The 18,171-nt window shown below is 38.7% G+C and overlaps 1 protein-coding gene across 3 annotated transcripts in view; it reads left to right on the top strand.

The window, feature by feature from the left end:
* Positions 1-3,784: 3,784 nt before the first annotated feature.
* Positions 3,785-18,171, top strand: part of Cwf19l2 (CWF19 like cell cycle control factor 2) — a 73,321-nt gene continuing 58,934 nt past the window's right edge. For 2 of the 3 annotated variants that reach the window (XM_029543321.1, XM_029543322.1), the window contains exons 1-5: positions 3,815-3,927; positions 9,014-9,124; positions 10,370-10,492; positions 16,804-16,917; positions 17,593-17,712. In XM_029543321.1, the coding sequence (XP_029399181.1) occupies positions 3,835-3,927; positions 9,014-9,124; positions 10,370-10,492; positions 16,804-16,917; positions 17,593-17,712 (561 nt within the window). In that variant the 5' untranslated portion in view covers positions 3,815-3,834. Of the gene's footprint in view, positions 3,928-9,013; positions 9,125-10,369; positions 10,493-16,803; positions 16,918-17,592; positions 17,713-18,171 lie in introns of all 3 variants that reach the window. The other variant, XM_021206823.2, reaches the window with a different exon arrangement.

Raw genomic sequence — 18,171 nt, forward strand, 5'->3', positions numbered from 1 at the left:
CTACCTAATAAACTAGGTACACTGATTAAGTTTTTCTCCCAACATTTGTCTTGAGGCTATAATAGAAAAGTTTACTGGCTGATTTGATTTTCTATAGAATGTTCTTGTATTCTTTATACAATAAATTACATCTTTCATAAAATTGGTTTATTACAGACAATAGGCAGTCGTTATAAAATAAATAGTATATGGAGATAAGTAGTAGTTTAGTCAGAGTAATAACCCAAGTAACATTAAGAAAAAAGTCTTTTCAAAATGTATATATATTTTTTTAATTTACAAAAATGGCATTGAAAGACAATGTGAGGGCTGGAGAAATGGCTCAGCGGTTAAGAGCATTGACTGCTCTTCTAAAGGTCCTGATTTCAATTCCCAGAAACCACATGGTGGCTCAGAACCATCTGTATGGAATTTGATGCCCTCTTCTGGTGTGTCAGAAACCAGAAGACAGCTACAATGTACTCATATAAATAAAATAAATCTTTAAAAAAAAAAAAAGAAAGACAATGTGATTTACTTCCATGATTTAGTAACATTAACCGCATGAAATATATGTATATTTGTGAGATATTTCAGCTAATTTATCCATCTTCATTTATAACAGAGATGAAAATCCATATATTTTACTCTAAGATACAGAATGAGAAATGTGCTCATAGCAGGTTTCAATGAACTATCATCACTCTTATATTTGATGAGTCCATTCCTCATTTATTTAGAAAGTTGAAAACTGACCACAATTTTATCAATATACAAACATGAAAATTACCTAGATGTAAAAATTTTTCCAGTTGAAATATTGACCATTTCATAATGTATTCAACACAATTTCTTAAACTTAGGCACATTTACAACTTCTGTGAAAATATTTCATATGTAGACATCAGCACCTTCGAAGAAGAAAAATTGGAAAACTCAGTTCACTAAGTGCTTGCCTAGTATGAGAGAAGACAAGTTTCTACACCCAGAACAGGATAAAAATGGGCATGGTGGTACAGTTCTGTAATTCTAGCATTTAAGAGTGGAGACTAGATAGAGGATCACAAGTTGAAGAACATCCTCACCCTCATATATAATTCAAGAACAGTCAAGGACACATGAAACCCTGTCTTACAGGAAAATAAACTTGCAACTTAATTTGTGGAATCTAAGTAAATGCTCTCTCAAACAGCCTTGTTCATCTGTTGTGTGTAGTTTTATGAGCACACTTTTCCAGGGACTGTGGGCATGCTACCAGTCTCTCCTAGCTCACTTTTGTCTCACCTGGGACACAATCAGTTCTAACCCAGCTTCCTTTTCTAACTGCTTTTGCTTCAACTTGGCACCAGGATCAGCTGCCACCAGCCCCAACCTGGCTTCTCTCTCAACTTACTTTTGCTCCAGGAGGGTTACATTATCAGCATTCCAGCATTACCAGCATTCCCAAGATCCTAGAATCTGCACATAAAGGACACACAGACATTATTTTAGAACTTGCCAGCTAGGCACAATTTTTGGGCACAGAATTTCCTGCCTGGAAGGCATGCCCTCATCAATTATTATCTCCGTTTCTCCTCTTGCCCTAAACTCTAGTAAGTAGCCCCCACCAACCTCCTTGGTCCTCGCCTGTAGTGGAGGTTGCAGGCCCTAGCTGCTCTAAGTTCTTGCATGACTTCTGCTTTCTTTTCATTCTAAGGCATGGCCAAAAAGGCCCTTCTTTCTTTCCCTGCCCCCCTTTTCGTCTTGTGACCCAGATGTCCCACTTTTCCCTTCTGTCCAGCAATTGGTTCCTGAACTTCTTTATTGACAAATCAAGAACCAATTAGGGAACTAGACCATAGTATCAGCACATCTCCCTACATTCCTCCACTGAGCACCATCCAGGAGCTGGCATGACCCAGCAAGGCATCTATCATTCAGACAACTTGATCTACAAAATTTAAAATATTAAATCAAAAATGTGGAAAAATGTTTTAGTTCCTGAACTAATGTGGCAATCTGTGAGGTTTTTCTAATTTGAACCAGGAAAATCTTTTAAGGGAAATAAGACCCAGAGAAATAGTTTTTGTTTTTTGTTTTTGTTTTGTTTTGTTTTTTTGGTTTTTTGAGGCAGGGTTTCTCTGTGTAGCCCTGGCTGTCACTCTGTAGACCAAGCTGGTCTTGAACTCAGAATTCCGCCTGCCTCTGCCTCCCAAGTGCTGGGATTAAAGGCATGCGCCACCATGCCCGGCTAGACTGACAATTTCATTTTCTTTCTTTCTTTCTTTCTTTCTTTCTTTCTTTCTTTCTTTCTTTCTTTCTTTCTTTTTTTCAAGATCTATTTATTTATTATATGTAAGTACACTGTAGCTGACTTCAGATATTCCAGAAAAGGGTGTCAGATCTCATTACGGATGGTTGTGAGAACTCAGGACCTTCGGAAAAGCAGTCGGTGCTCTTACCCACTGAGCCATCTCTCCAGCCAGACTGAGAATTTCTTGACTGCATAAAGTTCAGACATGAAAATCATGACTTGTCAACCTACTTTGCCTATGGACAAAAATGTATACTAATTGGCAGATTCTACTGTAGGAACAAAAAAAAATCTTCAGATCTTTGGGCTTCCAAATTGTAAAATTGAATCTTATTTTTAAAGCCTAAGTTTTTTTCATGTGGAAGCAAGTGGTTCTTTTCTAACCTATGTATAGAATTCTCTTTCAGGTGGCTTTAGAATATTACACTTGGCAACCAAATCTCAATCTAGCCTGGGGGGGGGAGGGAGGTGTTAAATATCTCAAATAAATAAGTTCCTTCAAAGCCCATCTGAAGTGAAAAATGCTACAAGTGATGTTGGTGCTTACTGGATGAGAGATATAAAGATAGCACACTAGTTTCAATGGAGAAGACAGAGCTTTTTACAGACAGGGTTTCTTTGTATAGCCCTGGCTGTCCTGGAACTCACTCTGTAGACCAGGCTGGCCTCGAACTCAGAAATGTGCCTGTCTCTGCCTCCCAAGTGCTGGGATTAAAGGTGTGTGCCAGTGTTAGCACCAGGACACTCCAAGCCCTGGCCTGACCATGTGACCCTGGACCTGCGTTGCCAGGACAACGACTCTCAATCCCACAACTCACCTAGCTCAGTTCCCACCCTCACTGGTGTGACGTCATTCTCCATATAATTTAGGGGATCACCCCCTTGCTCTCTTCTCTTCCCCCTTCTTCTCTTCTCTCCCTCCCCCTCTTCCCTTTCTCTTTCTCTCTCTTCTTCTCTACTCTTCTACCCGCTTCGCCGCTCCTCGTCCCTGCTTAATAAACCTCTCTCGTGGAATCAACATGGCGTGGTCTGCTGTTTGGTTTATCCGCTCAAATTATATATATATTAATATTGCTTAATAATATTAATTCATAGAAGCCACCACCGCCTGGCTTCCCAATACTAAATCTTAAGAGCAATTTTTGTTTTTCCCTCCCCCACCCCCAAATGTTCTGACTTTCTGATAAGGTTCACTTCAGGTTGATGCAGTGTCACAGGAAGTCAGGCAAGAAGGGGGAAGTCTAGAAGTAACTTCTAGCTTACTGTAGTGTTTTTAAGAGTCCTATTGAGAAATGAGTTACTATATCGCAGGGCGCATAATAACGCTTGTTTATATTAACTCGACGCTTAGCGAACCTAGTACATCTGAAAGATCAACTCTCCAGCAGGCTCTAAGTTTCCGCTGAACCTTTCACAGGCGAAACATTCAGAACTGCGCTTGCTCTGTTGGCATAGTAACGCCCCTCCCACTACTATTTTGAAATCCCGATACGTTTTCTAAATTACGACAGTCGTAAACCGAGGTTTCCTGACGGCGTCCTTGCTTTACGACGGCGACTACTATGGAGGCGTTCGGTCTAAGATTTGAAAGTGTTAGCAGTATCGAAGAGCGAAAAGAACAGACCCGTATTGCCAGGGCCGAGGTGTTACGCCAGGTATCCCGGCTTTGGAGAATTTTCTTTCTTCCTTTTTAAAACTGGGGTTGTACTGAGGGCTTCTGCATGCTAGGTAATCGCTTTCCGAGAATATCTTTAGTTCTTGAAATACTTTCGTTTTATAAATCTTACGGCCTCGGAATGTTATTTTAAAAGTTGTAGGACTTGAGAATCCTCGGAGATAGTCCACCCACTCCTCTCGTTACTTCGGTATCTCACCTTGTCTGATTTTGGTCTTTTCCCAATGCAGTTGTCTTCTAAATGCTCTGACTGGCTCCATTTGCTGTTTCTCTCCGCAGAGAGATTGATTGCTTTCCTTCCAGTTTCCTTAGCTTTTAAGCCACTTATTCTTGATATTTCCGCCGCTTGGATTGCTCAGTTTCTCTGTCCAGTGTCACATCCGCGGACTCTTCTTACCAGTTACGTCATTGCCCCGGCTTATTGGAAGTAGGACACATTTGAACACGTTGGGTGTTTCCTCCACGTATTTCCTTTCAACTCCAGGCTTAGGCCAGCCTTTACTGATTGAAACACTGTTTAGCATAAGAGACTCAGAATATTTGCTCCCCCACCGCAGGTTTGGGAAACAGAATTCTCATTAACATTGAAATGTATGGAGTTTATAGAAACCGAAGAAGTAAATTATTGAATTATCTGACAGTTATTCCGGATTAATTGTGACAGTGAAAAACAAATTTGTAGTTGAACAACGGAATGTTCCCTGACGATGTTTTGGGTTTTTGTTCTATGATAAAGGAATTTTAAATAAGTTTAAATGCATATAAAGAGTAGAAAAGAAATAGGAAGAATGAGTAATACCTTCCTTCAGTCACACTTTAAGAGGATGGGTGAGCAGTTAGTCTTGGTCAGATAAAGCATCATGAATATTGGCTGATTTCAAAATAGGTATAATGGTTACTCATAATGACTGTCTGTCTGATATTTTAAACAGTTTTTGGAAGAAACTCTTTGTCAGCTGTGAAGAATTTTAGACAAATCTACATTCAATTTGATAAGGACCAAAGTCAGCTTAGGAATTTGAGAGCTGGATGAGAAAGCAGAAGAAACTTCTTGCATTGTATTACCATTGTCGACTACTGACTAGAAATTAGCCATATGGTTCTTTCTTTTTGAGAGGATAACTTTTCTGAGTCAATTGTATTGGGGTATAGGTACTGTCTATTTTGAAGGCATGGAAAAAAGTCAGATTTATAACTTTTGTGAAAGTCTAAAGAATTAGCCACAGGGATTATGAAACTTAAAGTAATTCCAAGTCCTATTTGAGACGAGAGAAAAGAGGACATATGTTAGTCTTGGACTGGATACTGTGTGTGATTTGTACCCAAATTTAGTGAAGATTGGTAGTTCCAAAGGAAAGCTATTGATAACTTTCTTTTATTAATCATTTTATTGGTGTATATTTCAAATGTTATTCCCCTTCCCAGTCTCCTCTTCACAAATCCTTCCACCCTTCCCCCTCCCTTTTGCCACTAAGAGGGTGCTTCCCCTCCCACCACCCACTCCTGTCTCACCCCTCTAGTATCCCCCTTCTCTAGGGTATCAAGCCTCCATAGAACCAAGCACCTCCCCTCCCACTGATGGCAGATGAGGCAATCCTCTGCTACATATGTAGGGGTAGCCATGGACTGTATACTCTTTGGTTGGTAGTTCCTAGGAGTTCTAACAGGTCTGGTTAATTGATACTGTTGTTCTTTGCAATCGCCTTTAGCTCCTTTACCCCTAACTCTTCCATTGGGATCCCCGGGCTCAGTCCAATGGTTAGCTGTAAGTACCTGCATCTGTCTTAGTCAGGTGCTGGCAAAGCCCCTTAGAGCTATACCAGGCTCCTGTCAGCAAGCATATCTTGATTTCAGCAATAGTGTGTGTGTGGAGAGGTGTCTGCGGATGGAATAGATCCCACAGTGGGGAGGTCTCTGGATGGCCTTTTCTTCAGCCTCTGCTCCATTTTTGTCCTGGCATTTCCTTTAGATAGGGACAATTTTGAGTTAAATTTTTTTAGAGGTGGGGGGTGTTGGCCCCATCCCTCCAATGGGGACCATGTCTATCTACTGGAGATGATCTCTTCAGGCTCTGTCTCCATACTGTTGGGTATTTTGGCTAATGTCATTTCCATTGGGTCCTGGGAGCCTCTCAAATTCCTGGAGTTGGGGACTTTCTAGTGCTTCCCCAAGTTCCCCACCCCCACTGGTACTTATTTCTATTCCTTCTCCTGGGCCTATGGACTTCTCTCCTGTCTCTTCCAATACCTCGTCCTGCCTCCGCTCCCCCCTTCTTTCCTTCCCTTCCCCTTTCCCACCCAGGACCCTCCCTCCTTCTGCCTCCAGTAATTATTTTATTCCCCCTTGTATGCCCTTCCTTCTTGTTAAGCTTAATATGGTCTGTGGGTTGTATCATGGGTATTCTGAGTATTTGGGTTAGTGTCCACTTATCAGTGAGTACATACCATGTATGTTCTTTTGAGTGGTTACCTCACTCAGAATTATATTTTCTAGTTCCATCCATTTGCCTACAAAGTTCCTGAAGTTGTCATTTTAATAGCTGGGTAGTATTCCATTGTGTAAATGTACCACATTTTCTGTATCTATTCTTCTATTGAGGGACATCTGGGTTGTTTCCAGCTTCTGGCTATTATAAATAAGGCTGCTATGAACATAGTGGAACATATGTCCTTATTATATTGTTGGAGCATCTTTTGGGTCTATGCCCAGGATTGGTGTAGCTGGGTCTTCAGGTAGAGCTATATCCAATTTTCTGAGGAACCACCAGATTAATTTCTAAAGTGGTACCAGCTTGCAATCCCACCAGCAATGGAGGAGCGTTTGTTCCTCTTTCTCCACATACTTGCCAGCATCTGCTGTCACCTTCATTTTTGATCTTGGCCATGCTGATTAGTGTCAGGTGGAATCTCAGGGTCATTTTGATTTGCATTTTCCTGATGACTAAGGAAGTTGAACATCCTTTAGGTACTTCTCAACCATTTCCTTAGTTGAAAAATCTTTGTTTAGCTTTTACTCCATTTTAAAATTGGGTTACTTGGTTTTCTGGAGTCTAACTTCTAGAGTTCTTTGGATATTTTGGATATTAACCCCCTTGGATATTATCAAATGTTGGGTTGGTAAAGATCTTTTCCCAATCTGTAGGTTGCCATTTTGTCCTATTAACAGTGTCCTTTTCCTTAAAGAAGCTTTTCAGTTTCATGAGGTCCTGTTTGTCAATTGTTGATCTTAGAACCTGAGCCACTGGTGTTTTGGTTAGGAAAATTTCTCCTGTGTTGATGTGTTCAAGGCTCTTTACCACATTCTCTTCTATTAGATTCAGCATATGTGATTTTATTTGGAGGTCCTTGATCCATTTGGAATTGAGCTTTGTACAAGGAGATAAAAATAGATCAATTTGCATTCTTTTACATGCACACTGCCAGTTAGACCAGCACCATTTGTTTAAAATGCTGTCCTTTTTTCCACTTTATGGTTTTGGCTTCTTCGTCAAAGATCAAGACCATAGCTGTGCAGGTTTGTTTCTGGGTCTTCAATTCTATTCCATCAATCTACCTGCCTGTCTCTCTACCAGATTTTTTTTTTTTTTTTTTTTTTAATCAGTATTGCTCTGTAGTATAGCTTGAGGTCAGGGGTGGTGATTTTCTTAGAAGTTCTTTTATTGTTGAGTTCTTTTAATGTTTTCCCTATCCAGTTTTTTTTTTTTTATTTTCTCATATGAAATTGAGAATTACTCTTTTCATATCTTTGAAGAATTGTGTTGAAATTTTGATAGGGAATGCATTAAATCTATAGATTGCTTTTGGTGAGATGGCCATTTTTACTATGTTAATTGTACTGATCCATGGGCATGGGAGATCTTTCTTCTGAGGTCTTTAATTTCTTTGTTTAGACACTTGAAGTTCTTGTCATACAGATCTTTCACTTGCTTGGTTTGAGTTACTGGAAGATAGTTTATCCAGCCACTTTGCTGAATTTGTTTATCAGGTTTATCTGGCAGAATTTTGGGGGTTCCTTATGTGTATTATTGTATCATCTGCAAATAGTGAAAGGTTTCTTTCTTTCTGATTTGTATTCTTTTGACCTCCTTTTGTTGTCTAATTGTTCTAGCTAGAACTTCAAGTACTATGTTGCATAAATAGGGAGAGAATGGGCAGCCACGTCTTGTCCCTGATTTTAATGGGATTGCTTCAAATTTCTCTCCATTTAATTTGATGTTGACTGTTAGTTTGTTACATATTGCTTTTGTTATGTTTAGGTATGTGTCTGGAATTCCTGTTCTTCCAAAGACTTTTAACATGAAGTGGTGCTTTATTTTGTCAAATGTATTCTAAGTATCTAATGAGATGATCATGTGATTTCTTTTTTCCTTTGAGTTTGCTTCTATTAGTAGATTATGTTGATAGATTTCCTTATATTGAATCATCCCCACGTCTCTGGGATGAAGTCTACTTGATTGTGTGATTGATCATTTTGATGTGTTCTTGGATTTTGTTTGCAATAATTTTATGGAGTATTTTTGCCTCAATATTTATAAGTGAAATTGATCTGAAGTTCTCTTTGTTGGGCCTTTGTGTGGCTTAGTTATCAGAGTAACTGTGGCTTCATAGAGTGAATCAGGTCTTTCTGTTTCTTCTTTGTGGAAGACTTTGAGAAGTATTGGTATTAGGTCTTCTTGAAGGTTTGCTTAGATTGTTTATCTGGTCCTGACCTAACTTTGGTACTTGGTGTCTGTCTAGAAAATCATCCATTTCATTTAGATTTTCTAGTTTTGTTGAGTATAGGCTTTTGTAGACTCTGATGATTTTTTTGAATTTCTTCAGTTTTAGTTTTATGTCTCCCTTTTCATTTCTGATATTGTTAATTTGGACACTGACTTTTTGCCCTTTAATTATTTTATTTTGTTTTTTCAAATCGTTTCTACAGTAGTAGAAGCAAACTTTTTGGTAACAATAGATCATTCACTGACTTAGGAATCTTTATATAAAAGTGCTACCAGTTTTTATTTTTATACTTGAAAAGCAGTTGTATCAATTATCAGTTTGTCTTTTGTATTTTTTTTGTTGTAGGCCAAACATAATTTTGAAAAAGAAAAAAGGGGTGAAGAACGTAAGCAACTTCGAGATGTGGACACATGGATGCTTCCTGATGTGAATGAGCGAATTGAACAGTTCTCACAGGTGAATATTAAAAGATGTGCCGAAATGTAATGATAGGATTTATTTTGTTGTTTTTGGTAGTTTGAGGAAGGGTATCTATGTAGCCCTGGCTGGTTTGTCACTTGTTATGTAGAGGAGACAGGCTGCAAACACACAAAGATCTGCCTGCCTCTACCTTCCAAGTGCTGGGATTAAAGGCATGGCTTATGACTTAAAAAAACAAAACAAAAACCAGAATACTATTCAAGTAATATTTGGAACAATTTTTTTCTTTAGTTTTCTTGTTTGTGTGTGCATGCGTGTGTGTGTGTGTGTGTGTGTGTGTGTGTGTGTGTGTGTGCGCCTGTCTGTCTATCTGTCTGTCTGTCTATGTGACTGTATGTGTGATGTTATATATGTTAAGGTCAGAGGACAACAAGTTGCCTGAGTTCTTTTCTACCTTTTGGGTTCTGGTGATTGAACTCAAATTGTCAGTAGCATCTTTACTATAAGATAGTTGGCATTATTGAAGTTTATCTCTTCTATCAACAAAATGTCTGTCTTGACCAGAGAGGTTCACCATGATATGAAAAGCTTTTGTTATTTGTGTTGGCTTGTAGATTTAGTTATAAATCTGTGTTCTATTTTTCGGACGCTTCTAGATCTGAAAGGACAATGTTTTACAATTTATGTCTTTTTTCCCCATCAAGCCTTCTTTTCTGTTTTTATAATTTTTCAGAAGCTTGCCTTCTGGCATGTGCCTCACACTGGTACAGGTTTTTTTTTTATTAACAAATGTTAATTTACATTTATAGAGTACACTAGTTTTTGATCTGTGTACACTTCCAAAGATTTAGTTGAGGTTATGTGCCCATCATCTCACTATTTTGTGTTGATACTAAATTGAGAATATTAAAATTCTATTACTTAGGAATTTCTAAATGCTTACTATGTATTAATAACTGTTTTTATGTATATATCTGTATTTATTTGACAATATTGGTCACATACAAATAATATAACTAAAACTTTCCTCATATATTTTCCTTGTAAGAAATCTGAGCTACTTCATTGATTAGTAGTGCTTATCATATAGAAAGTATATTAAGGTTTCTTGGAGAATTTTATATTTTTCTAAGTATATTTAGAGTCATAATTTTCATTTCTTTCCATGGAAGATGTAAAGTCTCTTGGAACATAGATTTTTTTTTTCCTTCCTATTCAAAGTGTCTTCCTGTTAAAATTAGGTAAGATTAAATTCTCTTTATACTTGTTCAAAATTATTAGGAACATTCTGAGAAGAAAAAGAAGAAAAAGGACAAGCATTCAAAAAAAGTGAAGAAAGAGAAGAAAAAGAAGAGGAAGAAAAAGAAATGTCAGAAACAGAGTGAGTCGACTGACAGCTCCACAGTAAGTGGGCACCAGGATGAGGATTTGAGGCTGGGGGACCATGACTTGATGGAGCAAGAGAACTTAAAGTATTACTACTTATAGAAAGATGTCAACAAGACACTTGGAATTCCCTGGGGAATAGTGGCTATGTAGATAGTTCGTTCCAGAAAATTGGGTATCATTTAGTCACCATTGTTGGTAGAGATATGATGATTATACAGTGCTCAGGGAAACTAAAAGGTGAATGCCTGCACTGAAAAACTGCATGGGAAAGAGAAGAAACTATTTGTAATAAAGTGGCTGAAAAATTATAAGGCAAAGCAGCAAGGAAGTGTATTACAAAAATAAGGGGAAAGAGTTTTAAAACACTGGGGTCGTTTTCTTTTGTACTTCTGTTTTCTTCATAGAAATTAACATCTAAGTCTTCAAAGTAGAATTTGTTTATTTGTTTATCTTTTTGGGCCAAAAAGAAAACATTTTGGGTACCACTTCTAGTCTGTGGAGACTCAGAATAAATGAAAGCATGACATATCTTTTATACTTATTTTCAAGAAGAAAGGGATTATGTGTAGACAGTGGTAGCCTAGAAATGTTTAGGGTTGATTACTTCTCCAGACAAAACTGGGCTCTTACAGGAGGAAGGAAGGGAGATTCCGAAGCCAAGTAAGATAGGTTTCCCTGTGGTGAAATGCGTGGTGGTTAGAGACTGGGAAAGGAAAAGGAGCAGGAAAGATGAGGCTCCTAGAGCATTTGGTTATTCAGTTGTGAAGGTGACAATTAGATCTGATTTAAGACTCCTGGAGGAGGAGGAGGAGGAGGAGGAGGAAGAGAAAACGATAACAACGAAAAACATTCTTTTAGTTTATTTTGCTTTATTTGTTGTTTCCAAATTCTATTTTTTTCATTAGAAACATACACACTAACAATGCCTCTTCACTTCTCCTTATTTTTACATCATCCCCTTTGATTTGACTTTCAATTCTTGCAGAGTACCTTAATTTGAAATGAAATTTGGTTGATATGTGCCTCGGAACGAGTTCGTTATAGCCAGGACTGGAGCTGGGGGCTTGGGGTTCAGGTGGGCTCCCAGGGCAGTGAGTGGTGCTTGCTACATTGTATATTTGACTAGTGTTTTGGAATTAAATATCAGCTTGACTGCATAGGTAAGATGATCCTCAGATTTCTGATTTGATGATGCCAAGTAACTCAGTTTAGAAATTCAGCAGAACAAAAAGGCTTTGTGGAAGATGATAGGATTATGTGTTCTTGAATTTAGCATAATATTCAAGATGGTGATTCAGTCACTGAAACTTTAGTTGGACCAGGGAAAAAAAAGGTACTCAAAACCATAAAGGTGAATATAATGGTCCCAAAGGAGTATGTAGCGAATAAAACATGCAATAATGAGAAGAGTTTCCTTTGCATGAGTGTTTTAAAATGGAGCAAAGAGGGCAGAGTACATGAAGGAAATGCAGAATAAATATTGAGGGTTAGAATGGAGGATATTTTGAAAACCCTGGACATGAGTCATCAACAGAAGTGAGGTTCTGGAGACAAAAACTGGAATACCTTCCTGAGGTTGATGAATTTTGAAGAGTTGTTGTTGCTAGATTAGTGTGTATGATAATTAAAAGTTTAGATAAATATTTGGGCGATTACTTTTCTAGTAATACTGTCTTAGAAAAAGGAGTAGGAAGATGAATTACTGCTATAGTGATAAATAAGGCCAGGAAATGCTGCCCCCCCCCCCCGCCAAAAAAAAAAAAAAAAAAAGCTTTGGATATGAAATCCTTCAGCATATGAATCTCTAGGCCTCAAGGGCCCTTTCTTTGAAGCAAAGTAGAAGGAGAGCGAGATCAGAGGACCTGCCTTCAGCAGGAGGAGTTGATAGGAGGTTAGACCAAGCACAACTATAAGTAATTTTGCCAGGAACTGTTTGTGTGTGTGTGTGTGTGTGTGTGTGTGTGTGTGTGTGTGTGTGTGGAATAGGTAGCAAGCCAAAGTGGTTTACATTTACTAAGGTAAGAGAAGAGAGAACTTGTTTAGAATATACGAAATGTTAGCTGGTATGAAACTCTAGGAGGGTGCGAAGAGAGATAATGGGAGATACTATTATGATTTGTATATGCTCAGCACTATTAGAAGGTGTGACCCTGTTGGAGTAGGTGTGTCACAGTGGGTGTGAGCTTTAAGACCCTCATCCTAGCTCCCTGGAAATGATTATTCTGCTAGCAGCCTTCAGATGAAGATGTAGAACTCTCAGCTCCTCCTATACCATGCTTGCCTGGATACTATCATTTTCACACCTTGATGATAATGGACTGAACCTTTGAACCTGTAAGCCAGCCCCAAATAAATGTTGTCCTTATAAAAGTTTGTCATGATATCTGTTCACAGCAGTAAAACCCTAACTAATACAGAAATTGGTGCTAGGGACTGGGGTATTCCTGTGATAGGCCTGACCATACTTTTGTTTGGAAGAATGTGCATTTTGGGACTATGGATTTGGAAAGCAGTGGAATGCTTTAAATGAGGGCTTAATGGACTATACTAGTAGGAATATGGAAGACTTGGTTGTTAAGAGTAACTTGAACTGTACAGACCTGGTCCAAGATGTTTCAAGGGAGAATAATTTCAGTATGTGGCATAGAGACTGTTTTTGTGGTGTTTTGGTGGAGACTGTGGCTGCTTTTTGCCCCTGTCTGAAGAGTCTACTTGAAGCTAAGGTAAAGAGATTTATATTAATTGCATTGACAAAGGAAGTCTCAAAAAACGCAGCAGAGACTTTGTTCTCTGGTTGAGTCCCGTGAAGAGCATTTTGAACAAGCATAGTAAGCTTAGAAAGGAAAAATATAAAATGTATGGCTTGAGTATAAAATGGAGCTGAATCCTGTGTTCTAGGAGAAAGCAGGTTAAGAGAATGGAACTTTGGAGCAAAATCCTACTCAGCTAAATTTAGACCCAGGCATGATACCTATGATCCCAGGAGACAGTTATGCAGATCTCCCAGTTCAAGGTCAATCTACAGAGCAAGATCCAGGACAGCCAAGCTTAGGCAGTGAAGTAGTTGGAAAACAGGAAGCTGTAATATCATAGAACAAGGGGGCCATTTTCCAGCTCCTGCAAGCAGCAGAACATGGCAACTTCAGCCCTGTTGCTCTGGCTTTAGAGTGAATAATAGACAGGACTACTGGGTCAATTGATGCTGGTTACCTGGAGCTAAGAAATTAGCAGTGATTAAGAAGAGACTAGCAAGCTGGGCAGTGGTGGCACACGCCTTTAATCCCAGCACTTGGGAGGTAGAGGCAGGTGGATTTCTGAGTTCAAGGCCAGCCTGGTCTACAGAGTTAGTTCCAGGACAGCCGGGCCTACACAGAGAAACCCTGTCTTGAAAAACAAGAACAACAACAAGAACAACAACAAAGAAGAGACCAGCATCACTGAGTTGAAATCTGGGAAATATTTTCTGAGAGCACAAAGAAACTGTGTTGCAGAGATAGCCGAGGTTGTACCTTGTGCAGTAGTTGTACTTGATAATGTGTAAGAGTTATCCAAGAGGTACTGGTTTTGAAGGCATGAAGGGATCATGAAGAACAGCTGAGACTTGGCACTGTGAGAGGCCATGGAAGACCATTGGTGAAGGTGCAGCCCTAGTTGTAGTTGACAGCTAAGGAATGAAGGGGCCGTGCAAAGGAATTGAGGCTTGGCACCTTGAAGAGAGCCTATGAGAAACTATTGGTGAAGCCTAGTTGCAGCAAAAAACCCCAATGTATTGGAGATGCCTGTACTATGGGATGATCACCAAGAATAGCAGTGGCAGTGGAGTGGATCAACCTGAGCTTAGAGTGCTACAGAGGGCAGAGCTGGAGAAGTGATGTCAGCCCTTTGGAGGAGCCCAGAAGATCATATGTGGATCCCAGATACTGGAACAAGAAGCTGTAACACTAAAGTTGACTTAGAGACACCAAGATGTTCAAGCTGCCAGAGCCATGAGAAATCTGCTGAGGAAAGCTGCTTACAGGGAGTGGAACCAACCTGGGAGAAAGAAGTTTGTTGCAGTCAACCAAGATGAAAAAAGGAATTGTAGATCTGAAGTCCTCTTTGACATTAGCTGTGGAGATGCAGAGTTTGGAGTTTACCCAGTTTTCTTGTCTTGCTTTGGAGATTGCAGTTAAGTGATTGGATGAATGTTAGAAGAGACTTTGAACTTTGTAATTTTAACATTGTTGAGATGTCTATAGGCTATGGGGACTTTGGAAATTGGACTAAATGTATTTTGCATTATGCTATGTTTAGGTATGGCTGCCATAGACTCATGTGTTTGAACAAGCCTATGGGGGCCAGGAACTGTAATATGGTTTGTATATGCCTGGCCCAGGGAGTGGCACTATTAGAAGGTGTGGCCCTGTTAGAGTAGGTGAGTCACAGTGGGTGAGCTTTAAGACCCTCATGCTAGCTACCTAGAAGTGAGTATTTTGCTAGCAGCCTTCAGATGAAGATGTTGAACTCTCAGTTACTCCTGTACCATGCTTGCCTGGATGCTGCCATATTCATGCCTTGATGATAATGAACTGAATCTCTGAACTTGTAAGCCAGCACCAAATAAATGTTGTCCTTATAAGAATAATTGCCTTGAGGCCTGGAAAGGTGGCTCAGAGTCATCGGTTAAGAACACTGACTGCTGCTCTTCCAGAGGTCCTGAGTTCAATTCCCAGAAACCTCATGGTGGCTCATAACCATCTGTAATGGGATGTTGCCCTCTTCTGGTGTGTCTGAAGAGAGCAATGGTCTCATATACATAAAATACATGAATAAATCTTAAAAAAAAAGAAAAAGAAAAAAAAATTGCCTTGGTCATGATGTCTGTTCACCTCAGTAAAACCCTAACTAAGACACAGGTACAAAGTAGGCAAAAGTGACTGTGGCTTCTACAGTAATAGAACTTACTATCTAAACCAACTAAAGATCAGTAAGGTTAATTCTGGTTTCATTAGCAGCATGAAGTTGCTGGTGGTTTTTGAATTTGTCTGGGTTGGAATGTTAGTGATGGGGTACCAAGTGGCTCAGACTAATGAATTCAAGTGATTGGTCAGCATATGGTAAGACAGAAAAAAAAAAAGAAAAAAAAAAAAAAAACCTCACTGTAGAACTCCTATGACAAGAACCCGTAGAACTTCAACTTTTTTATTATTTTACTTTATTTTAGCAAATTGGTAGTCTTCTAAAGAATGTACTAATAGTTTCAGTCTATAAATTCCCATTTTAGTGCATGACATCAAGAATTTTGATAGAAGCACTAAATTGTCTTGACAATATAAACTTGAGTTAAGCTAGAAATACATATATAATGATTATTTGTTAAAAAAAAAGTATGTGAGTATAAATAAGTTTTGGTGTTTAAATTCAAATTAAGCCATGAATGAATGAATCAGTAGCATCTGTTGCCTTGGGAAACAGTTGACAGTTGATATGGCAGAACATATATATGTTTTACATGCTGATTGTATCACTTGACACAAATACTTGTATATATTTTTTAAACATACTTATATCTTAAAGGAATAAAGAAATAACTCAGTAGTTGTAAATGTTTGCTGCTCTTTCAGAGGACTGGGCCCAGTTGTTCTTAGCTCACAAATTGGATTATTCACAGCAGCTAACCATAGCTCCAGCTCCAGGACATCTAAACAATGTATTCTACACACACACACACACACACACACATACACACAGTCACACACACAGTCACACACACAAACACAAACACAAGTAAATCTTAAAAAAATATTTAGAAAGAAATGAGGAATTTCATTGAATAGTAGAACATCAGTTTTATACAGGTACTTGCCCCAGTTGTTAAGAGTGCTATATAACAAGCCTGAGAGCCTGAGTCTCTACCACTTGCACCCATGTAAACAGCTGGGCATGGCTGCACAAACCTATAACCCAAGAACTATGTAAAAGCAGAGGTTTTCTGCAGCTTGCTGGCTGCCAAGCCCAAGTTTAATTAGAGACTCTTACAAGGGAATAAAGTGAGGAATAGTAGAGCAGAGTGACTGAATGTCTTCCACTGGCCTCAAAATACATGATTATGGGCATGTGCATTCTCACACACATTCACATTCACCATTCACAAGCACCACACACATAACATGCACATATACATGTGCAATATTTTTTCTTTTCTCACGGGGTTTGGTTTGGTATCTGCTCATATGATCTAACTAGCCTCCAAGTTTCCCAAATGTACACTAGAAAGTATTTTGTAGGTCTTTTTGATATAAGTATGCAAATTTGTGAAGGTCACATATATGCTGAATGTTGTTTAGAGTTCTGAAGACGAGTGGGTTGAGGCTGCTCCCTCCCAGATATCTGGCAAAGAAAAGACCTGGAAAGTGAAAGACAAAAGGACAGAAAAAGAATGTGACAGCCATGGTATTAAGGTGAGCACCCACTTGATTTCAGAGACAAATGGCAGCTTCTAAGAACAGATAGATGTTAAACTGATGACTACAACTTCTTCAAGAGAAGCGTTACACTTTCGCAGTAGTGCTACAGATATGCTAATTGCTGATGTTCAGACTGGCTTTCTCCTGCTATGGAAGATGGATCTCATTTTTGCTGCAGCCATTCAGAGTTCTCCCAGCTATGGTTGTTGGCATTTTCCTCTTTTGAGGGGTTTACCTAACACTATTCTCCTCTCTGAACCTCCTATGTGTGTCTTGTTCAGTTCTTTTCTTTCTCTTCCCCTTATGTGATAATTTGCTTATCAGTGCTTGTAATTGAATAGTAAGTACATTTTGAGTTCTGGTTCATATACTTAAGAAAGAATGTAATTTACCCACTTAGCCACAGATGAAGGGAGAAAGGTGAATGTTATGTGTGCACTAGAATCTATGTTGGCTGCTTTTTATACTTGTTATTTTGTTTACTCCTTAAAACAAGCTTGGAAGGTGAGTACTTTTTCACACTTTTATAAGGGAGAGACTAAGGTGCAGCAAAAATGAGAAACTTGTGAGTGGCTAGCCATGTAGTGTTTACTCCTGACTGGTATATGCAGTCTCTAATCTTATGAAGCTCTTAAGTGATGATTGCAATGGCTTCTTTCTTTTAAACAGCGGGATGAGTGGATGACTCTTGATTTTATGTCCATTAAAACTGTGTCCTCATCATCACTCAAAGCTGAAGAGGAAACTCTAAGACAAATAGAGCGGGAGAAAACCCAAGTGTTAGAGCAGGTAAGAAAACAGTTTCATTGTTTTACTTTTTGAATTTACCTTAAATAAACTAATAAGTTGTTTTATGTATTTTATTTATGTAAATGCATTATTTGTAATGCCAGTTTATTTGTAAAACAGTATTTTTAGTGGTGTTTGACAACAATCAGAACTAAGAACTGTGAAACAAAATTTCTTTTTAAATTTTTTTTTTAAGATTTATTTATTTATTATATGTAAGTACACGGTAGCTGACTTCAGACACACCAGGAGAGGGCATCAGATCTCATTACAGATGGTTGTGAGACACCATGTTGTTGCTGGGATTTGAACTTAGGACCTCCGGAAGAGCAGTCAGTACTCTTACCTTCTGAGCTATCTCTCCAGCCCAAAACAAATTTTTAAAAATAAATTTCTTGTAGGAAAATGTTTAATAGTATACTAAGGGTTATACAGAAAATGTGGTACATTTACACAATG

Source organism: Mus pahari, chromosome 10, assembly GCF_900095145.1.
Source record: "Mus pahari chromosome 10, PAHARI_EIJ_v1.1, whole genome shotgun sequence".
NCBI classification, from domain to species: Eukaryota; Metazoa; Chordata; class Mammalia; order Rodentia; family Muridae; genus Mus; species Mus pahari.